Source organism: Rousettus aegyptiacus, unplaced genomic scaffold (assembly GCF_014176215.1).
Source record: "Rousettus aegyptiacus isolate mRouAeg1 unplaced genomic scaffold, mRouAeg1.p scaffold_m13_p_3, whole genome shotgun sequence".
Taxonomy (NCBI): domain Eukaryota; kingdom Metazoa; phylum Chordata; class Mammalia; order Chiroptera; family Pteropodidae; genus Rousettus; species Rousettus aegyptiacus.
This window is the reverse complement of record NW_023416306.1, coordinates 613,329-634,884: the sequence shown is the minus strand read 5'-3', so window position 1 is coordinate 634,884 and position 21,556 is coordinate 613,329. Positions and strand designations below refer to the sequence as shown.

Here is a 21,556-nt window from a genome sequence, read left to right as displayed (position 1 = left end):
GGAAGGTGACTCCTTGGCTGTAGCCCGCCCCTGGCAAGCAATCAGGAGGTTGTCACCCACCTCCGCCTCACTGGCACTAATCCGTCTGACCCCGTGGGTCAGCTTCTCTTGGCCCTGCAGGTGCCTCTGGCTACACAGCTCCGATCGTGCAAACCCTTCTGATCTCAGGCCCACCCTTCACCTTGGGGTAGGATTCCAAGGTCGCCCTGACTGGGACAGGCCCCAAATTCATAGTGACACACGCCTTCAAGGCCATATGTGCAGGGGTGATAGCGTTCTCATGGACTCTGTCCAGGGGTGTGGAGCCTGCTTCGCTCCTGATTCCTTACCTCCCACACACGCCCTTCCCCTCCAACATCTGCCCCAAACTGCCCTTCAACTGTCATAAACTATCAGGGCAGACATTCACTCATTAAGTACTCAGTGAATACTTGCTGTGGTCTAATCGCTGTCCTGGGCTTGGGATCCAACACTCATTCAGTCAACAAACACGGACTGCGTCCTGGGTGGAATGATCTGTGATGATGGGTAGGGCAGTGACCCAGCAATGTCCATCACTCGTGGGGGTTACTTCTTATGGGGTGGGGGAGTCAGGCCATGGAGGATGCAGAAAGGCAGGAAGGAACTGAGAAACATGGGAGGATGCTCTCTGAGCTGAAATGACCTGGGAGGGTTTCCCTAAGTGGGTGACATGGGAGCATGCGCCGCCCAAAATGGAGCAGGCAGGGTGTCACGTGACTTTCTGGGAACGAGCTGTTGTCCAGGTAGGAACAGAAAGTGCAAAGACCGTGAGGCAGGTCCGAGACCATCCATGGAAAACGAACTCCTTTTAGGTCCACAGAACTTACAATGGGCCCCCAGGGGGCTGTGAAGCTCCGCCTCCTACCCCAGGACAGGCGTGTGTGGGAGGGGGCGGGGCTCTATGTGCAACCTGCCTGCAGGGATTCATAACGCCTTAACTGGTAAGCTAGGGCCAACCTGGGAAACGGATTACTTTTCATTTTGGGTTCTAAAGCACCATTTAAATTAGTTTTAACCACGTGCATGTATTACCTTTAGACTTAATAAAAGTAGTTCCTAAAAGAAAGCTTTGTCCCAAGATGGTGGAAGCTACTCGTCCCTATTTCTCACAAGGAAGTTCATAAAAAGCAAGATATTTTAAAACCCGGTGGTTAAAACAACAAGGCAGGGCAAGGAGCTGCTCCTGGGCAATTCTGGGCACAGAGCTATGGGAGGAAGGAGGGCGAAGGAGGGCGCCCCCAACGGTGCAGGGTGGGCGTCTTGGACCTTAGCGACATCCAGACGCCTAGCCCTGCTGCGGACCTGGGTCCATCCTCCCCAGCCCAGCCCAGTCCTCAGTCTGGCCTCTTCTTGGACTATTGTCCCGGCTTCCAGGCATCTTGGTAAGTGCAAATACGCCACGTGCAGGGACAAACTCTAGCACCCGCCCCCTCCCTGCTCCCCACGGCTGTGGGCAGACGGCGTGTATTAGAACTAAAGTCAGTCCTCAAGCGCCCTGGCCAAGGGGTGTCGCAGAACCTGCCAGAAAGAGCTCCCCGTCTCCAGGAGCGGCAGGCGCTGCGCGAGTGCGCCCCCCGAGGTCCCGCCGAGCAGGCCGCGGCGGAGGCGGGGCCGCAGCGCCGCCGGGAGCTCGCGGGCGGGGCCGGGGCGGAGTCGGGTCAGAGCCCCGCAGGCCGGGTCGTCCGCAGGGCCGGGGCGGGGCGCGGGGGCCGCACCGCCCGCCGGGTCCCGTGACGCGAGTCGGAGGGCGCAGGTCACGAGTGCCAACGCGTCCGACAGCGGCGGCGGCGACATGGCTTCGGAGCAGGACGTGCGCGCCCGGCTGCAGCGCGCCGGCCAGGAGCACCTCCTGCGCTTCTGCGCCGAGCTGGCGCCGGGGCCGCGCGCCGCGCTGCTGGCCGAGCTGGCGCGGCTGGAGCCCGAGGCGCTGCGCGAGCACTGCCGGCGCGCGGCCTTGGCCTGCGCGCGGTCCCCGGGCCGGCCGCCAGGCCTGGCCGAGCGCCTGCGGCCCCTGCCCCCCGCGCGCGTGGGCAGCGCGATCCGGGGCGACCCGGAGGCGCTGCGGCTCTGGGAGGAGGAAGGTAGGCGCGGCGAGAGCCCCGGCCGCGGGGCGCCCCTGGCCGGCCGGAAGGGGCCTTCCCGTCAGGGCGGGCTGCGAGGAGGGGCGTGCTGGCTTGCGGAACTTCAGTGTGCCTCGTTTGTGACGTCTCCCCTTCGACACGCGCCGGCTCGCGGCCGGGGTCGGGAGCCTAGCAAACGCTGCGGAGCGGGCAGCCGCCCCCAGGCCGCATTCCCTCGGGAGAGTGGTTTGTACGTGCGCACACCTGATGGCCAGTGCCCAGCCCACGGGCGTGGTGACAGCAGGGGACCCCTCGCACTCTTGCATATGCTTTTACACACCAGCGCCGGCGCTCTCCGGGCCTCTCGGCCTGGAGGTGAGGCAGGTGCTCCCGGAGGGGAGCCTGCCCAGGCCCCCCGCTGCGCAGCTGGGAGGAATGGGAGGAGGGATACGGGGGAATCGGAGCAGTCAGACCCCAAGTTCCTTCAAGGCCCAGGTTGGGAATGAGCCCAGGGGGACATCATCGGAATCTCTGACGGGTCAGGTGAAAGTCACTTTTGGGTGGGGTCCTGGCCCAGATGAGATCAGAACGTTATTTGGAAATTGATGTTCGGTGGCTATCAGGCAGGAGTCAGTCCCTGGCACAAGTCTAACTAGCTCCAAAATGAAGGGGTGCTTGTGTGGCAGGCCTTAGGCATCTCCTCATGGCACCCCGTGTCCCCAGGTTTCCGCCAGATCGCGCTGAACAAGGTGGCCGTGCTGCTGCTGGCTGGCGGGCAGGGCACTCGCCTAGGTGTGACCTACCCCAAGGGCATGTATCGCGTGGGGCTCCCCAGCCAGAAGAGTCTGTACCAGCTGCAGGCAGAGCGGATTCGGCGGGTGCAGCAGCTGGCGGGCGAGCGCCGGGGGACCCGCTGCACGGTGCCCTGGTGTGCCCTGAGTGATCTGCCCCGCGTAGCCCCAACCCTGCCCCACACAAAAGCCTGAACCCCAAGCCCACACAGCCCTGGATAGAACTCGGTGTCCCCCCAGACTGCACCCCGATGCCAGCCCCCGTCAGCCCCGACTGCTTGAGGAGCCTCCTGAAGGCCCGCCCGCCTGCCTCCCCTCACAGGTACATCATGACGAGCGAGTTCACGCTGCAGCCCACCACTGACTTCTTCAGGGAGCACGACTTCTTTCACCTGGACCCCGACAATGTGATCATGTTTGAGCAGCGCATGCTGCCCGCTGTGACCTTCGATGGCAAGGCCATCCTGGAGCGGAAAGACAAGGTTGCCATGGCCCCAGGTATGCCCACCCCTGAGACAGGGAGGGACCCCTGGCCTAGAACTAGGAGCCTGGAGGCCTGGGCCGGAGGCAGGAATGTGCTGCCTGGAGCCTGTGTGGTTCTGGAAGGGCGAGTTTCCCTGCCTGGGCTCTGATTTCCAACTGTCACGGGGAACCACCGCAGGGCTTGGTGGCCAGGGAGAGAGCAGCTGCCTCAGGCACAAGGTCCAGCGCGCAGGGGCCTCCTCCACCTCCAGCAGGCCAGGACTAGGCGGCGCAGGCTCACCCCTTTCTCCCTCCGCAGACGGCAACGGGGGCCTGTACCGCGCGCTGGCGGACCACCACATCTTAGAGGACATGGAACGCCGAGGGGTGGAGTTTGTTCACGTGTACTGCGTGGATAACATCCTGGTGCGGCTGGCGGACCCCGTCTTCATCGGCTTCTGCGTGCTGCGAGGTGCAGACTGTGGCGCCAAGGTAAGCCCCGGGGCGGCAGGGGACGTCAGCCGCAGCGCCAGGCCCTTCCTCCCCCGCGCCCCGCCCCACCCGGCGTTCCCAGCCCATCTGTCGCGGCTGCAGGTGGTGGAGAAGGCTTACCCAGAGGAGCCTGTGGGCGTGGTGTGCGAGGTGGACGGCGTCCCCCAGGTGGTGGAGTATAGCGAGATCAGTCCCGAGACCGCGCGGCTGCGGGACGCTGATGGGGGCCTGCTCTACAACGCAGGCAACATCTGCAACCATTTCTTCACGCGAACCTTTCTCCAAGCCGTCACCAGGTGTGCGAGGCCGGTGGCCCAGTGCGGGCCGCAGTGTCTGGAGGCTGACCTGAGCCGGGTGGGGCTGTGGTCAGGCGCGCACAGGTGGGTTGGGTGGAGAAAGGTTCATGTGTGTGGACAGGCAGGGGCACCAGAGAGCCCGGCTGCTGGCGTAAAGCTCTGTGTCGGGGTTGGCCTGCTGCTGCTGCTCCTGCAGTGGCCGTGGACCACGGCCACCACCTCTGCCCTCGTTGCCATCGCGCCTGGGCAAGGATGTGGCTAGTGGGGGGGGGGCAGGTGTCTGTGCTCTCGTGCCCCGCGGGCGCCTCTTGCACCTGCCGCACCTGGCCCCTTGAGTGTCCTGTCTCATCTGCATCTTTCCTCCCCCCCACCCCCCACCCCAGGGAGTTTGAGCCCTTGTTGAAGCCACATGTGGCTGTGAAGAAGGTCCCATACGTGGACGAGGAGGGAAATCTGGTAAAGCCGCTAAAACCGAATGGGATAAAGATGGAGAAGTTTGTGTTTGATGTGTTCCAGTTTGCTGAGTTAGTGGCAGAAGTCATTTATTTTTTCCTCCTTTCCTCTCCTGTTTTGGTGGTGGGTTCTGAGGCCCAGCCGGGCTGAGTTGGGGGGTTACAGTGGGGATGTCCCTTCACAGTGGGGAGCTAGGGGGCTGCAGGCAAGTCTTGGGAAACAGCCCCCCTGAGGATGGGAGCATAGGACACATCAGGGGCTGTGGGCTTTGCGGGGGGGACACCCAGGCCCCTCCTGCGCCCTCCCTCTGCTGTTCCCAGGCCATGTTGCAGGGGGGGCTCCCAGGGTGTTTGGCTGGTGGGATGGGAGGACTCAAAGCAGCACCGGAGCCTCCCGGACCTGCTGCTCGTGGAACAGATCCGGCTCAGTCACTGCCACCTAGCGTGGCCTCCTCTTGCCCAGGGTCACCAGCTCTTTCCCCGCCAGGAACTTCGTGGCCTTTGAGGTGCTACGGGAGGATGAGTTCTCCCCTCTAAAGAATGCCGACTCAGCCAACAAGGACAACCCCACCACGGCTCGGCGGGCCCTGCTCACTCAGCACTACCGCTGGGCCCTGCAGGCAGGGGCCCACTTCCTGGACGCGCATGGGGCCCGCCTCCCTGAGATGCTTAGGTGGGTGCAGGCCCCAGGGTGCTGCTGGCTCTGCTGCTGTGAACTGGAGTGGGGGGTTTCTCACCAGTCCTGCACTGGGTGCTGGTGGCTGTGTACCCAGCCTGGCCAGACACTGACCACGGCTGCAGCGTTTGGTCCAACCCCTGAAGGTGCCCAGGACCCTGCAGCCTTCTGTGGCTCATTCCTAAGCTTTGAAACCAGGACCCAGGCAAGAAAGTCAGAGCCAGGCATGTCACTTTTCAAGGCTGGGAAAGAAAAGGATGTTAGGTTCCCATCTCCCTGATTGTCCGCAGCCACCACCTAAATCTGGCAGCCCAGGCTCCGTGCTGTATGCCTGTGGGCAGTGGGGGATGGTGGTGTCCAGCCCCATCGGGGCCTGTTGTGCAGGCAGGAGCAGTTTGCCCAGGGCTCTGGTGTCCAGAGGAGATGACTGAGCAAAGGGCTGTGGGGAGCTGCATGTGTGGTGGTCAGCTTGCTGGACCAGGGAGGGGCCAGGCCAGCTCCCACGATGGGTGGTGCCAGGGGAGGGCCCCGGGGTCGTAGCCCTGAGCAGATGCTGACACCTGGGCTCCCTCAGCCTGCCCGGCAGTGAAGAACCTCCGGCCATCTGTGAGATCTCGCCGTTGGTGTCTTACTCTGGAGAGGTGAGAGCAGCCTGGCTGTCGGGCTTTTCTGGGGCCAGGCTAGTGTCATCGGGGCCAGATGGTCTGGGGCGAGGGGTGCTTGGGTGGAACGGCAATCTGCCTTGGTTCCCACTGGGGTCGACAGGGCCTCACGATGCAGAGGAACTTCAGGGCGTGGGTGGGCTGAGGCTGAAGCCCTAGCAGGTCCTAGGAGGGGGAGGACGAGCCAGCCCATCTTGGTCCCACTGAGCCGACTTCTGTGCTGGCCCGTGATCTCGAGGTGGCACTTTTTTCTGGAAGCACCTCCCAGCTCCAGGCAGAAGTGGGAGGCTGCCCCGGGGCCAAGAGGTGGACACTTGGCTTGTTTCCAGGGTCTGGAGGTGTACCTGCGAGGCCAGGAGTTCCAGTCCCCGCTCATCCTGGACGAGAACTGGGTCCAGGCCCTGCGGCCCTGACGGGCTCCCAGACCAGCCCACCGACTGTCCACGGCAGGGAGGCCGCCCCCTCCTGACACTCCGGGGAGCAGAGCAGGGTGCTGGGCGTCTCTGGGCTGCAGAGCATGGAAGGAAGAGGCTGGTTTAGGCCACGGGGGTGGGACTGCTCCTGTCCCCGGTTCCCATGGACACCAGTGACTACAGGCCTGCAATGGGCCACGGACTCTAGGGCTCCAGTGGTGGCTGTGGGATCCAGGTGGGAGGCAGAGGGACTCAGGACCTTGGACAGTGGGGCTGGAGGCGACTGCGTGGTAGGACAGAGGGAAGTGTCTTGGACCAGAGCAGCAGGCCCTGTCCCTGAGCTGACACATGACAGGACAATAGGACAGTGACTTCTGTCCCACACATACATGCTGGGGGTGAGGAGGAACACTAGCCATGCCCAGTTCTCCTGCAGATGAGGAAACGAGAGGAAGGGGCAACGTCCTTCCATCACTGGGTGACTTGTTTGGAGGGGCCGCCCCCCGCCCCCCGACAGCTGAACCAGTAACTGGGAGGAGGCTGCGGGTGTTGTCACAGCCCATCTGCCCAGCTGAGGCCGAGAGTGGAAGGGACCGACTGACTCAGGGAACGGGCTGGCGGTGCCAGGGAGGCTGGCTCGGCAGGTTGGACTTGTGCCCAAGACTGTTCCCTGCATCTCTCCGAGGCCTCAGCCCCTCAGTCACCTCTGCGGCTGATTTGGGCTGCTTCCCCCAAGAACTCATGGGACCAGTATAGGTGGCTTCCTGTGGTGGTAGATTAATCTGGAACCTCACCCGATGGGGAGCTTTCACCCTCACCCACCCTGCCAGTAGCTTCTGATCTTGGTACTCAGGCTCCTCCCGTGCTCTGGAGGGGCGGAGGTCGCTCACTGCAGCCCTGCAGCCTGGCCGGGGTGGCGGGCAGCCTGCTGGCCCTGGTCTTGTCCTGGCTTGGCTGCTCTGTATCCCAGGGCCTCCTTCCTCTCCCTGGTGACGTGTGTGGCTGGTACACTGGCCACCTGCTCTCTCTCTCTCCTCACCTCTGCAACCCACATCCTGCAGGGAACGCACTGGTGTCCCCCAGGGAAGGCCGTTAGCTGGATGGTGGGCTCCGGTGCAGCTGATGCATCCAGGGGCTGAGTGGATGGTGGCTACAGCCAAATGCATCCTGACCTGGGCAGGATGGCAGTCGGGGCCATGCCCAGGTCTCCCAGTGTTTTGTAAACCTCAGAATCAAACCGTGTGCCTAAGTACCCTCCTCTCAGCTGCCCGTAGGCAAGCAGGAGCCACGGGTGGAGGAGGGTCCTGCCAGAGCCACTCCTTCCTGTGTGACGGGACCAACTTCACAGTCTCTTTCCTAAGCAGAGTTCGCTGGGTGAACTTTTTTTTAAAAAAAAAAACATTTTTAAATAACTACATCTTAACATAAAGTTTCAAACAGCACAGAGGCCTCAGCTGAGTTTCTTGCAGTATTTGCTGCTTATGTGATCACAGGACACTGCCACACCAGGACACGTGCTGTGACTTCTGACAGGTGTGAGTCCCTTTGTCCGCACTGCACTCAGGAGGCAGGGCAGTCCCGCCACCACAAAAGCTTCCTCATGCTACCTTTAGAGCCACCGATCTTTAACTCCAGATGGCTAATGAAGTGTTCCAACCCCTGGTCTGGCAAGTGCTGTCTGATCAGCAGGTGTGGCAGGAACAGCACTAGGTGGTCACAGCTGTGTCCACCACAGGGCAGAGTCCGCTGGGGGGCCCTCTGGAAACGAGCGCACACACTGATCTGGACTACACTGGGCTGCCGAGGAATCTCTTCGTGCTTGCTCTGACAGCTCTTTACCGGGGTCACAGGAGGGGCCTGCAACAACCTAGTGGGTCAGGGGCTAGGGGAACAGACAAGTCCAGAACCTGCCCTTGGAACCAACTCTCCAGGGTGGGTCCCTGCACTCAACTCTGACACCCTGGTGACTCGACCCTGCACTTGCATCCTCCCTACGCCACCGTTTCCCTGGTAACCGCTTGCGCAAGAAGGGATGCATGAGGGCGCCGCTGGAACCACCCGCAGAGCTGTGCGGGAGACCCCTGCAGAGACCTGAGAGGTGGCCCCTAGAGGAGAAGGGGGACGGGAGGGCAGCAGGCGCTTCTGGGGTGGCTCGGACGAGCCAGGTGCTGAGCCGGAGGCGCACACAGCGAGGAGCCGCCAGGCACCCAGACGTGCCACCGCCAGGACTGCGGGGAGCAGTGGCTCCCCGTCCTGGAAAGCCCCGGGCAGCACGCGCCCGGCAAAGTGCGGTGACGCTCAGTGCACCCGCAGGCCGTCGGGCCCGGGGGATGGAAGTTGCGCCAGCGGCCGTAGCCGCGACTCCCCCAACCGGGCGGGGGGTGGGGGTGTCGCCGTGACACTGAGGGGTCGAGGCGGCTGCCCCACCCCAGACCTCTATCCTCTCGCCGGGCCCTGGCTCCCCTTTCCTTACCGCCGCCACCGTCCAAAAGCGGGGAGGCGGAGGCTCCGTGCCAGCGTGGCGGAGCGGCCCCGTCGGTACTCACTGGACAGAGGACACGGGGGGCTGCCGGCCCGGGACGCGGATAGGCTCGAAGATAAAGACCCGTGGAGAGCGCGCCCGGAGAGCCGGCCAGGCGCACCTGCCGGCCAAGGCCGTGCCCACCCGCGGCCGAGCTGCGCGCATGCGCCTGCGCCGGGGCGAGAGGTCACCGCGCAGGCGCAGGCGCAGGCGCGGGCACGCAGACGCGCTCGCGGAGGCCGCGGAGGCGCGCGCAGGCGCAGTGCGGTAGGAGTGTGCGGCACCGGCGCATTGGCGGCGAGCGCGATGGGCGGGGTGTTGCCGGAGCTGCGATGGCTGCCCGCGGGTGTCCGAAGACCAGAGGCGCCGGCCGCTCTCAGATCCTGGCCTCTTGACGCCGCCAGTGGGCGGGGTCGCCTGGGCCAACTCCGTCGCTGTCATGTATCCGTCGGCCCCACCGGCGCCACGTAGGGACTTCATCTCGGTGACGCTGAGCCTTGACCAGAGCTACGACGGCAGCAAAAGCCGGCAGCGCCGCTCGTGCTGGAGGGTGAGGGTCGGGCCCGGCGGGTCGCGTCGTCCTCGTCCCCTCCCGCCGCCCCCAGGCCTGCGGCGCGAACGCTTGTCCCGGTTCAGGGAGCGGAGGTCCCGGCTTGCACCGTCCGAGGGGCCGGTGCGCGGGGCGGAGTCGGAGGGGACGCCGGGCGGCCCTCGCTGTCACCGCGCTGAGCGGAAAGCCGGGGTTCCCTGGCTGTAAGTCCTGCCGCGGTGCCGTGAGCGCACGCTCCACCTGTGCAAGCACCGTGTGCCTGGTGGTCTCGGGCCGCATCTGACGTGTGCCAGTGCAGTGTCACTTGGAGTGCGGCCGAGCCTGGGACCCCGCTGAGAGGGACCTTCCCCCCAGTGCAAACACAAGAGGACTCCACACGGGGACCTTGGACCTTTGGAATTACTCATTGTCCTCCCTGAGCCTGTAACAGTTGGGGAGAGTCCGGGCGGTTGTGCTCTGAGTAAAAGGTGTCGCTCTCCGTCCCTCCCTCAGAAATGGAAGCAGCTGTCGCGGCTCCAGCGCAACGCGGTCCTCTTCCTGCTGGCCTTCCTGGTCCTCTGTGGGCTCCTGTCCTGCATCAGTGTGGCCGACCAGTGGAAAGGTACCAGCCCCCTGGGCGCCTCACACGGTAGAGCCGGTGACCGGGGCTGACTGGCCGAGTGCTCTGGCTGTCGGCCTGGAACGCCCCCGGAGGCACTGAAGGGCGGCGAGCTGGACAGAGGAACGTAGAGTGTTTTCAGTCACCCTCCTGGGACAGGTGGTGACGTCTGACCGCGTCCCACGTGTGGCACGGCGTTCTCTGTCCAGAGGGTGACCACCCGCTCTGAGTGCATCCCGTGGCTGTCACACACGTGCTGCCATGTGTTTGGAAGGGACCGGCCAAGTCCAGGTGAGGGCGGAGAGAGTCCTGAGTGCCTCTCAGGTGGCCCATTTAGGAGGAAAGCTAATGAGCTGGTACAGCCCGCCAGGAACATTGCCTGTGGGTTGCTATTTACAAACGCATTTTGTGCGTGCAAGACATACTGGCAGAGTACTTGGAGGTCAGGCTGGAAACTGCCGAGTGCTTTGAGGAGGGTTCAACCCTCTGGCTGTTCTCAAGTTTGCTTCGGTGGCTTCTCGGAGGTCCCTGGCGCCCTTTGATGAGCATGGCACCTGTCCCAGTATCTTCTACAAAGCATTTTGAGTCGGCAGGAGGCCTTGTGGAACCCTGGAGGTGACAGAGGTTCTTTTGTTAGCCCCAAATGACAGGTCAGCGGAAGAGGAGAAGATGAGGCCAGCAAAGCCACCTGTCCTGCCAGCTCCTCGGAAGGCAGATGCCAACCCAGAAAATGCCCCCGGGCCGTTAGGTCAGGTACTGTGAATGGGCTGGCGGCGCCTTCGTAACGGGTCAGTTCCCCAGGCGCCACGGGGGCGGGCGCGGGTCAGACAGGTCGGGAGCGCTGCTCATTCTCACCACTTGTCGCGTTTTGAGCTCACTCCTTTCTCTAGAATTGTGGGATGGGACTTGGGGGAGGAAGGGGCATAGTCTGTCCTTTGTTCTCGGCGGCAGACCTGCAGGGTAGGTGGTGAGTAGGAGCCCAGTCCATTCTCTCACGGAGCTGTGGGCTGGCGGGAGAGCCAGGGGAGGCGCCAGGAACACACGTGAGCAGGCAGGTGGCTCACGGGTGCATCCTGAAAGGTGAAGAGCAGACGCCTGGAGGGAGAAGGCTGAGGCCAGGCCCTCGGTGAGGGCAGGACCCTGACATGCAGGCTGGGGAGGCTGGGCCGAGTCTGCGAGCGGGGCTTTAGCCCCAGGGGCTGCCCGAGGCAGGGAAGCCGGGCCTGTCCAGGGGGTGCGACCCCGGAGGGGCAGCACTGGAGAGTCGGTGCCCAGTCGGTCGTGGGAGGTGCCAGCTGGGCAGGCTGGCCGTGAAGGCACAGCGCAGTCCGCAGTGGACAGCAAAGCCCAGGCGCCTGGAGCGTGGGAGCGTGCATGCGTGCACCAGGTCTGGGCAGGACCAGGCCTGGAACTCGAGGGAGGGTGCCTGGGCGAGTGACCAGTGGAGGCCCAGAGGAAACTGTGTGGGGACACCCAAGAGCTCTGTTCTGGACCTACCCACTTTGAGGTGCCCGGGGCCTCGGGAGACTAGCCTAGGTGGTGCAGGACCAGAGTCTAGGCATCATGGGGGTCCCCAGGTACCGGGGCTGTGTGTCCCCTAGAACAGGTGGAGCAGCGGTCAGGCCCTTACAGTTGGGGTGGGGAGGGAGCGTCCGTGGAGACAGAGTGTGTTCAGGAGACTGGCAGAGGATCATGAATCATCCCCTCTGGAGAGAGCTGGTTCCAGGCAGGTGGCCCTTGAGAGCCGGCCGGGCTGCTGGGCACCTAGGACGCCCGCCGTCCTGACTCGGTGTGGTCATGGGCATGGCTGCTGGATAAGTCGCCAGACCAGGTGCTGGCCTCCCTCCCTGCGGGGCAGCCCCGAGAGACCACAGGCCGCCCCACCTGTCTCAGAGGAGTCTGCATGCGTAAGAACGATTTCCTACCGTGAAGTTGCCCAGCCCTTCCTTCGTTCCTCTTGGCTGCATGGTGATGCTCGGGGTGCTCACACGTGGGCGAGCAGAACACGCATGCCCCCTGAGAGACATGTCGCGTGCATGTGACGTCCACAGTCGGTCTGGCATCCAGGAGGGACCTGCACGGTGGGGGGTGAACGTCCCCATCGCTTTGGCAGGAAGCGGGGCTGAGGCCCTTCTGGAGGCCGCGTGGACGCGCCTCTTGCTCAGCGCTGGTCTCCAGGCCTGTTCTGGAGACAGTGCGTGGTTCCGGCCAGACCCGTCCTGGGCCTCAGGCCCCCGCTGAGTCGTTTGTGTATGCGGAGGACGTCGAAAAGCAGAGACTTTGCGGCCACGCGTCGGCCTCCGTCACGTCCTGGGAGGTGTCCTGGTCGCAGCCCCCGCGGAGCCCAGGCTGTGAGATGGAGGAGGAGCGCTGTCTGCGCCTTGTCACTGGAATGGCGCCTTTGAGGATGAGCGGGGAAGCCAGGGCCAGGCCGCGACGGTGCTCGCGGTTCCCTTCAGGACGTGGCCGGGACCCTTTCGTGGTCCCCTTCGGGCCTCTGACAGCCTCGAGGTACCTCAGGCTGCCGTCGCATGCTCCCAGGGCTGCGCTGGCCCATGGGCAGTTTCCACCTGGCTCGCTCGGGGCAGGAGATGGTGAGGAAGGAAGGCGCCCACCCCGCTGTGCACGGCACCGAGGAGATGGAGTCCGGCCTGTGCGCAGTGCCCTCGCCGCGGGCCTGTCGGCACGAGCGCCCCAACAGTGCACGTTTTCTCACGGTGACCCTTGTGTTCGTCTAGACACCTCGAAGGCGCTTTTGGTGGCGACCCCCTAACTTGCAGATCAGAGCCCCCAACAAAGACTCAGAGAACAGGAGGCAGGATGCCACCGAGAGCAGGGACGAGGCTGCGGACGAAGCTCCGCGGGAAGCAGACCCGCAGGGCGCGCGCGCCAGGTACGGGGCTGCCTGCGCGGAAACGCAGGGGCGGTCGGGTGGCCTCCCTTTCCCAGAAGTCCAAGTCTCAAGTGTCTCACGTGCGTCTTCCTTTGGAAGCAGGCCCGGGGTGGGGGACGCTGCCTCCTCCTGGTCGTCCAGGCCGCGTCCCAGTGGGGCAGCCACCACAGGGCCTTGGCACCTGTGTACCTGGGCTGGCTGATTGCTCTTTCTGTCCCTGAAGCTGGCGGGGAGCAGTGATTGAGCCGGAGGTGGGCACCAAACTCCCCTGGAGAAGGGCGGTGGCCCCCACCGGGATTCAGAAGCACCCAGGTAAGGGCCCGCCTACGCCCTCTCGGGCCTCACCTGGGCGTTTGGACTGAGCGTGCGTGGACATGCAGGTGGAGTCCACGCGTGCCATGGAGTACCAGCCATCCCTCTGATGCTGGTTGTCCTTCGACACCCTGGCGGGCCCCAGGTCCTGGGGTCACACACGCTAGAGCTTCGGTGATGACCTGTGGCTCCTCAGGGGCTATTGTCCCGAGTCCAGGGCGGCAGACAGAGGAGGCTCTGTGTGCAGGAGCCTTCTTGTCCTGCCGCATCCACTCCGAGAGGGGCCTGGGGCGCGCTGGTCCCCTCAGCATCTCCCCCAGGCGTCAGGGGCCTGCGCGACAGTTCGGGCACCAGCCGCTGGCAGGCCCGCTGGGCTCAGGCCCTCTGGGTTCAGGCTCCCTGCCTCAGTCTCACGACGCTCTTTGAGGTCGTCAGTTGAGCGTGTCCACGTTCCACAGACCGGAGAACTAAGGTCAGGTCAGGGACCACCCAGGCCACGTGCAGTGGTGTGCGGACGTGCACCAGGTCAGCTGCGCTGGGCCCTGGCACGGAGCCCTTGCTGCCGGCACCTGTGCAGCAGGAGGGTGAGGAGCCCAGCGTTGGGACTGGCAGCCTGGGCCTGTGGGGACACAGCGATCGTGTGGCCTTCAGGGACATCGAGGCCTCGGGCGTCCGTCCAGCAGGCCTCACACCGTGCCGAGAGGACACGTGGTGTGAGGCCAGTGGCACGTGGTCACGGACGTGGGCACCCGGCGGGTGTGGTCCTGCCACGGAAACAGCATGAGCTCCCAGGTGCAGGGCGGGGGCTTCGGGGCCTCGGGCGTCTGCTCGGGGTCCCTCTGATGGCCCCAGAACGTGGGTTCTGAGAGACCAGGTGGTCCTGTCCACGACACCGGCACCTGTCACAGTTGACATTCCCGAACCCGGATCGCCCTACCAGTGTGGGTGTCCCTGGTGTGCTGTGTGCAGTTCCTTTGCTCGCCAGGTGCTCCCCGCGGGCCCTCCCGGAGGTGGACACAGCCAGGCACAAGTCGAGCCGCTGTGGGGCGCCCCGCAGCCTCGCTGCCTCGGCCACGTCTAGCTCTGAGGGTTGCACCCCTGGCTCTGTGCTCCGGCCTTCGCTGCTGCCACTGCTGCCCACGGCCTGGACAGTGTCCCATGGGTCATCAGTGTTCCTATAGTGAGGCCACACGAGGGTAATCAGCCCTGGCTACATCCTGCTCCCTCTCCAGCCCCCCCAAACAGCCGCCAGAAAGCCGTGGTGGACGCCTTCCGGCACGCCTGGCTCGGGTACCGCAAGTTCGCCTGGGGCCACGACGAGCTGAGGCCCGTGTCCCAGTCCTTCAGCGAGTGGTTCGGCCTCGGCCTCACGCTCATCGACTCCCTGGACACCATGTGGATCTTGGGTCTGAAGAAAGGTATCTGTCCTTCCCTTGCACGTTACCACGTGCAAGAGAGCGAGCGTGCCCCGGGGGTCTCCGGGCCACAGACAGCAGCTGGGGACGGGAGTGGGCACGTGGGCGTGGGCACCTCCTTTGCACCTTGCGTCTGCATGCCCAGGGGACACTCAGGGTAGCCAGCGTGGACCCCGGGCGGGCGTCCAGGGGCACATCCAGCCCGTTTCTGTCGCAGCGAGGAGGTGGCACGTGGTCTGTGGTAGCACCACGGCCCTCTCCCCAGTGTCCTCCCTGGTGCCACACAGAGTGGCACAGACGGGGGCTGCGCATTGGTAGCTGCGTTTAGTTGAGAGTTCAACCACTTGTGCTGAGTTTCCGGGGCAGACCAAAGACGCCCGCTGAGTTACTCACATGGTCCTTCGGGCCGTGGCCTGTGATCGTCGGTCCCCGTGCTCACAGCTGTGTGGGCTGTGCCCAGCCGCACGCTGGCACCTTTCACCTGCAGACGCGAAGAATTGCGATTCATATCCTTGCGCTGGGAAATGCATTAATCTCTCGGGAAAGGTGGCCAGGACAGAATGCACGTAGCCCCAGAGTGACAGGATGAGGCCTCTGGAACCCTGGGCACGTCCAGTACCCTCTCGTGTTCCATGTCGTAGAATTTGGAGAAGCCAGGAGGTGGGTGTCCAAGAAACTGCAGTTTCAAAAAGACGTGGACGTCAACCTGTTTGAGAGCACGATCCGGCTGCTGGGGGGCCTCCTCAGTGCCTACCACCTGTCGGGGGACGCGCTCTTCCTGCAGAAAGCCGTGAGTCCCCTGGCACCAGGCGGCCCCCGCCCACGGGGCCACATCTTAGTACCCCAGCACTTTCCCGTGCTGCACCGATTTGGGAGGATGGGGCTGTCCAGTCGGCTCCCCCGCGGGTCCCGTGTCCATCTGGGTGTGCGGCTGAGCTGAGCGTCCCGCTCACCTGCTGCCGCCGGCAGGACACGCGGTCGGGCCCGCTGAGCCCGGCGCACCTCCACTGCCGGGCAGCGTCGGAGCTGCGCGAAGCCAGCAGGCTCACGTCTGTCCTCGACACTGGACGGAAGCGGGCGACGGGGTGGCCTCGTGTACCGTGGACGGGGCTTCCCAGTGACGGCGCACGGTGACCTCTCTGTCCTCTGTCAGGAGGACTTGGGGAACCGGCTGCTGCCCGCGTTCCGGACGCCCTCCAAGGTCCCGTACTCCGACGTGAACCTGGGCACTGGGGTGGCCCGCCCGCCCCGGTGGACGTCCGACAGCACGGTGGCCGAGGTGACGAGCATCCAGCTGGAGTTCCGAGAGCTGTCCCGTCTCACGGGAGCTACGAAGTTCCGGGTACGGGCCGGGCGTCCCCCTGGGCCGTGGCGGTAAGCGCCGGTCGCGTGGATGCCGACCCCGGGCCGCAGGACCCCGCCGACTTTTCCTGTAGAACCTGCCGGGTCACTGACAGTGGCCGCCGGGGCCGAGAGGCGGGGACCGAGGGCCAGCCCTCCGCCTGGCCCTGCCCTGGTGCGGCGCCCTGTCCCTGGCCAGCCGAGATGGTGGGGTGGACACGCGGCCACCCTGGGGTGCGACGGGGTGGGCACGCGCTGCGTAGACGCAGGCAGTGTCTGTGTTCGCTGTCTGCTGACGCGTCATCCCAGCGTTCAAAGCGTCTGCCGCTTAGTCCTGTCGGCAGCGTCACTCGAGCGTGAACTGGGACGTGGCGGTGCTTCCGGCCTGATCGCGCGGTCTTGGTTTCTCTGTTTCCTAACTTGAAAATGATTCACGCGGGAAGACATGCGCTCGCCTCGGCGTTCTCACGCTTCGCCACTGCAGCAGGCAGCACCCTTAGGGGTCCTGCGCGTGCGAACGCAGTCCCACGAGGTGGGACGTCTGCGTCTGGCCGCTGTCACCGGCACAGCGTCCAAGGCGCGCCACGTAGCGTGCGTCACGGTCCGCCCTCGTGGCTAGATGGCGCCCTGCTGTGTGCGCGGACCCCGCGCGCTTCCCCCGTCCGCCGTGTGTGGACGTCGGTGGGCCCCGGCGGGAGAGCGGAGCGGAGCACCGCGGCCCCCGTTTCCCGTCCTTAGAGGCCTCGCGTCCCGACCGGGCGTTGCGTCGTGGGGCCGGCTTCAGTGCGGCCACTTGTGCGCATGCGCGTGGAGGCGCGGCGGGTCCCAGGCGCGTGTGCTGGCACGCGCGGTCTCGGTGGCGCCGAGAGGGGAAGGGAACCGCGGCGCGCAGGGTTTTTTCGGGAGCTACTCCCCCAGGCACCTGTGGCCGGATCTTTGCCTTCCCTGGAGTTTGGAGAGGAAGGGGTGAGCAGCGCCCCCGGAGGTGATCAGTCAAGGGGGCTGTGTGGGCTGGAGACCAGGGACCCTCCTTTGGGCAGGGTCCTGAGGGCCCACGAGAGGGGCACAGGCACGGGTGCTGCCCCGGCTGGACTTGCAGGAGGGGAGGCCACTCGGGCCTTGAAGGGTCGGGCCCTGCAGCCCTGGGGTCAGCAGCAATGCCTCCTCCTCTCTGGACGCAGGCCCTAGGCCTCGCTGGCAGGGGCTCCTGGGACCGTGGTCAGTGGGTCCAGATGCAGCCCCACTAGAGCAGGGGCCGGGAGCCGTCAGGAGGACCAGGTCACCTGTGGTCAAGGCCTGTGACAAGGTGGCCATGTCTGGGGGACAGACCAGGTCACCGTGCAGCGTGGGACTGTTCAGAACTCCTGCAGGACCTGGGCACTGAGGGTGGCCTGGCTGGGACGCCGGTCTCTGCTCTGCGGGACAGGGCCGGTCCCCACGCGGGGGCCTGGTGCAACTCATGCCCTCGCTCACCCACCCTCCCCGTCTGTCCAGGAGGCTGTGGAGGAGGTGACAAAGCATGTCCACTCCCTGTCCGGGAAGAAGGACGGGCTCGTGCCCATGTTCATCAACGTGCACAGCGGCCTGTTCACCCACCGCGGCGTCTTCACGCTGGGCGCCCGGGCCGACAGCTACTACGAGTACCTGCTGAAGCAGTGGATCCAGGGCGGGAAGACCGACCAGCGGTGAGGCCGCCTCTGCCGCCCGCCTGTCCCGGCCCTCGGTCAGATCACAGCGCCAGGCAGGGCCCGGGGCCTGGGGGTGCCGCTGGGCCCCAGCTCCCTGCCGACTGTCCTCGGGTTGTGGGGCGGCTCTGGCCGTCCCCTCCCTCGCAGCAGTAGAAGGACCCGTGTCCTCCCCCTGCTTGCTGCCCTGCTGCTCAGCAGGTGCGTGTTCCCAGCTAGCACAGCAGCAGCTCTGGGTAGTTCGCTAAATGCAGATAAAGCTTCATGAGGGACTGGGGTGGCTGGACGTCCCCAGCCCAGATCCGGCAGTGACCCGGGCCCCTGGGGCGGAGGCAAGACCGTGGCACAGGGGGCCGCTTCGTAGGCCTTCAGGGGCTGGCCGAGGAGGCCCTGCCGGCCGACCGGCCAGCGCCGCCCTCGGCCGGTGTCGTGCTCCCCGGACGGGGCCCGGCCTCCTGGCCGTCAGCCTGTGAGCAGCAGCTCGGAGTCGCACGCCTCGACGCTGGGGTTTTGCACCCACCTGGCCCGAGCAACGGGAGCTCCTGGTCTCGCAGGTTACTGGACGACTACCTGGAGGCCGTGGACGGAATCAGAAAGCACCTGCTGCGCAGGTCGGAGCCCAGCAAGCTCACCTTCGTGGGGGAGCTCGCCCACGGCCGCTTCAGCGCCAAGATGGTGAGCATGTGCCCGGGCCAGGCGTGGTCGGGGGTGCTGCACGCCCACTTGTCCTTGGCCCCTGGCGCTGAGCGTGGCTGAAGAGAGAAGAGGACTGTGGCTAACGAATGTGAGGCGTCGCAGGTGCACGTGGGCTGCACAGCCCGGGCGGGCCCGGGGCGGCAGGAGGAGTCAGCTGTGACGTGCACAGGCCCCTCCCCGGGCCCACTCGCCTCCCCTCCCCAGGGTCCCTGTCCTCTCGCCCACCTCCAGCCCCCTGCGTCTGGTGCTCATTGGTGTTCGAGGGGTCAGGGCACCTGGCACGTGGGTGGCCTTCCACCTGCCTGTGCTGAGCCCTGTGGGCCGGGCCTTCGTTCAGCTGCCGTCCTGCTCCTGCCCTGGACTCCTGGGGGCCTGGGGGGCCTGGCATGGCACCGGGCCGGGGTCGATCCTGCGTGGCCTGTGGCTCAGCGGTGGTGAGGAGACCCTCCAATTTCAGGACCACCTGGTGTGCTTCCTGCCAGGGACGCTGGCTCTGGGCGCCCACCACGGCCTGCCCGCTGAGCACATGCAGCTGGCGCGGGCACTCATGGAGACCTGCTACCAGATGAACAGGCAGATGGAGACGGGGCTGAGCCCCGAAATCGTGCACTTCAACCTGCAGCCACAGAAGTCTCAGAAGGACGTGCTAGTCAAGGTGAGCCGCAGGCACGTCCGCCCAGAGGGGCGGGTCCTCAGGCTGGGCGGGTCCTGTTCCGGGGCGGGGCGGGGTGGGGCGGGGCTTGCCAGTGCTTGGGGCTCACCGGAGCCTGCGCCCCCAGCCGGCCGACAGGCACAACCTGCTGCGGCCGGAGACGGTGGAGAGCCTGTTCTACCTGTACCGCTTCACCGGGGATCGCAAGTACCAGGACTGGGGCTGGGCCATCCTGCAGAACTTCAACACGTACACGCGCGTGAGTGCCCGCCGGCGCCTTGCTGGCCACCGCCAAGGGGGGCGGGGCAGGCGGGGCGGCCTCGCCACCTTGCTGAGGCCTCCAGGGTTAGCTGCCCCGTGCTGACGGTGGTGGAGGGCCCGTGGGACCCAGGATGGGGGCGGGGCACCCCTGTTTCTGTCCTGGAGGGCCCGTGGGACCCAGGATGGAGGCGGGGCGTCCCTGTTTCTGTCCCGTCGAGGGACCAGCCTGGTGGGCAGGGTCCCTGCGGCTCGCTGCACACGGACCGGGTCGCCCTAGGCCCCGTGTGGCCTGGGCAGCCCCCACCCTGCGGACCCCGGGACCACTGCTCCTCCGGCTGGGCTCTTTGACCACGGCGCTCAAGCTCGGCTGCCCATCTTGCTGCCTGGCCACAGCTCAGGGAAGGTCACGTCTGCTCGGGGCCACCGCCCTGACTCGGCCTCTGCTCTGTGGAGTGTGAGGCGGTCCTGAGGCCCCTGCAGGGCTCCAGAGGCCGGTCACTCGAGGGCAGCTGGCATTGCCCCATCAATCTCTGGAGGGACCATGGTGACCTCCGGGGCAGCCATTTCCCTCGTGGACCTTGGGGTTCTCTCCCCCAAGCCCTGCCCTGGCCACGTGTGCCGCAGTGAGGTGGTAGCCTGGGGGCGCCTCTGGCCGGGGCCCTGCCGAGGGCGAGCGTGGCATGGGTCAGCAGGCTGCATCTGCCAGCCCGACCCACGGTCTGTGCCTTCGGCAGGTCCCCTCGGGTGGCTATTCTTCCATCAGCAATGTCCAGGATCCCCACGATCCACAGCCCAGGGACAAAATGGAGAGTTTCTTCCTGGGGGAGACGCTGAAGTACCTGTACCTGCTCTTCTCTGACGACCCGGCCCTGCTCAGCCTGGACGCCTACGTGTTCAACACCGAGGCCCACCCCTTGCCCATCTGGGGCCCCGCCTGAGGCCGTGGCCCTCGCGTGGGCCGCCAGGCCTGTCAGCCGGGCCCTGGCCCTGGACGTAGTCCCCTACTTGGACCTCAGCCGTGTGGTGTCCACCCCACTGGCTGGGTGCTGTCCAGGCCGGGCTGACGACAGGCTATCGGGCAGCTGGGCCAGGACATTGGGGCCTCGTGAGGTGCTGGGGTGGCCGCCGGGCTCCTGTCCGTAGTCCCTGTCAGGACACTGAGGGATGAGGAGGCGGCGGCCAGCACTGTGGTCCAGGGAGGTCCAGCACTCCCCCTTCTCCTCTCTGAGAAGATTCCAGCCGCGACTCGCGTTCCTGACACCTGGGCACACTCCTGTCCAGCGACGCAGGGGCTTGGGGTCCTGGGGCCGCCGTGGTTGCCCAGACCCCACGTCATGGTCAGAGACAAGAGCAGAAGGGGCGTGGATACAGCTGGCCTCGGGCTCTCAGGCCCGTGGACGTGCCCTGACCGAGGTCTCGGGCGTCTGACCTCATGGGGACCCGGGCTCCTGGCTGGCTGGGTTGTTTACGTATTGGACTCAGGGACTGTCCCCGCCCTTCAGGGGCTGGGAGGGGCAGGTGGCATGGTCATCCTGCTCCCAGGCCACCGGACGGGAACGGGCTTTCCGTCAGGATAAAGGTGGATTCGCTGTAACTGGCGTGGCCGAGTGTGTGTTCTGTTTCCTGAGCTTCCCGTGGAGGCGGGGCTGGGGCGAGGTGCTGCCCCTGCAGGCGGGAGCCTGGCGAGTGGTGTGAGGCTGCTGGGGGGGCGGCTGGGCCCTGCGGTGCCGGGCGTGGCAGAGGACGGGGGTGGGGCTGGGGTGGGGGGTGGGTGCCCAGGCTCCCGCGGGCTCAGTGGGTGCTGCCTACCGCCTGCCTCTCATGCTCGTCCCTCAGGACTGGCCTGGGCCAGTTTCCAGAGAGCAGACAATCCCCAGGCCCTGGCCCAGGGTCCCCCGCCCCCTGCGACAGGTGGCTTGGCAGACAGGACAGGTACAGCTCCCTCCACGTTAAACGGGGAGCCCACTGCCATCTTCGTTTCTAGAAGAACCAGGTCCCTCGGAAGCCGGGGCCCCTCCAAGAACCTGTGCAGAGCTCTGGGCTCCGTGTCGGCCTGGCCTGTGGGCTTGGGTGTGCTCCCTGCTGGTCCCCGCACCACGTGGGTGTCGTGGCTGCCACCAGGCTGCCCCGTTCGCACCCCCCTGCTGCTCAGCTCCCAGCTCTGCACGTCGTGGGTCTGGAAAGGCCTGCAGGGCCTGCCTCCCAGGCCGCCTCTTGTCCTGCCCCTGTGGCTGCTGGCCTGCCCTCCGCAGCCCCGACTGCCGGCGGGTGTGTCGCACTGCCCACGGGGCCCGTCAGCAGCTCGCG

General features: G+C 65.7%; 2 protein-coding genes across 4 annotated transcripts; both read left to right on the top strand.

Annotated features, from left to right (window-relative positions):
- The first annotated feature begins 1,758 nt into the window (after positions 1-1,758).
- On the top strand, positions 1,759-7,767 carry UAP1L1 (UDP-N-acetylglucosamine pyrophosphorylase 1 like 1). Of its 2 annotated transcripts, XM_016130996.2 has the most exons (9): positions 1,765-2,102; positions 2,805-3,009; positions 3,195-3,370; positions 3,654-3,826; positions 3,929-4,122; positions 4,506-4,646; positions 5,062-5,247; positions 5,825-5,891; positions 6,242-7,767. In XM_016130996.2, exons 1-9 carry the CDS (start codon positions 1,814-1,816, stop codon positions 6,323-6,325), a joined length of 1,515 nt encoding a protein of 504 aa, XP_015986482.2. In that variant the 5' UTR covers positions 1,765-1,813; the 3' UTR covers positions 6,326-7,767. The 2 variants fall into 2 exon arrangements, 1 of the variants encoding a protein (XP_015986482.2); XR_004956323.1 differs by having other exon boundaries at positions 1,759-2,102; positions 5,062-5,891; positions 6,242-6,321.
- Positions 7,768-9,143: 1,376 nt separating this feature from the next.
- MAN1B1 (mannosidase alpha class 1B member 1) lies at positions 9,144-20,843 on the top strand. Of its 2 annotated transcripts, XM_016130998.2 has the most exons (13): positions 9,144-9,396; positions 9,889-9,997; positions 10,632-10,747; positions 12,733-12,887; positions 13,111-13,199; positions 14,432-14,617; positions 15,256-15,404; positions 15,768-15,956; positions 17,450-17,640; positions 18,195-18,315; positions 18,794-18,991; positions 19,116-19,247; positions 19,984-20,843. In XM_016130998.2, exons 1-13 carry the CDS (start codon positions 9,286-9,288, stop codon positions 20,185-20,187), a joined length of 1,950 nt encoding a protein of 649 aa, XP_015986484.1. In that variant the 5' UTR covers positions 9,144-9,285; the 3' UTR covers positions 20,188-20,843. The 2 variants fall into 2 exon arrangements, with proteins under 2 accessions (XP_015986484.1, XP_036095180.1); XM_036239287.1 differs by lacking the exons at positions 9,144-9,396; positions 9,889-9,997 and adding an exon at positions 10,022-10,285.
- The last annotated feature ends 713 nt before the right edge of the window (positions 20,844-21,556 follow it).

Bases quoted from the DNA above. Each gene is read 5' to 3' on its own strand.
- UAP1L1 (XM_016130996.2), top strand. From the start codon at position 1,814: ATGGCTTCGGAGCAGGACGTGCGCGCCCGGCTGCAGCGCGCCGGCCAG. The intron at 3,827-3,928 runs GTAAGCCCCGGG...TCGCGGCTGCAG, and splicing joins GTGCAGACTGTGGCGCCAAG to GTGGTGGAGAAGGCTTACCC. The intron at 4,123-4,505 runs GTGTGCGAGGCC...CCCCCACCCCAG, and splicing joins TTTCTCCAAGCCGTCACCAG to GGAGTTTGAGCCCTTGTTGA.
- MAN1B1 (XM_016130998.2), top strand. From the start codon at position 9,286: ATGTATCCGTCGGCCCCACCGGCGCCACGTAGGGACTTCATCTCGGTG. The intron at 15,405-15,767 runs GTGAGTCCCCTG...GTCCTCTGTCAG, and splicing joins CGCTCTTCCTGCAGAAAGCC to GAGGACTTGGGGAACCGGCT. The intron at 19,248-19,983 runs GTGAGTGCCCGC...TGCCTTCGGCAG, and splicing joins ACTTCAACACGTACACGCGC to GTCCCCTCGGGTGGCTATTC.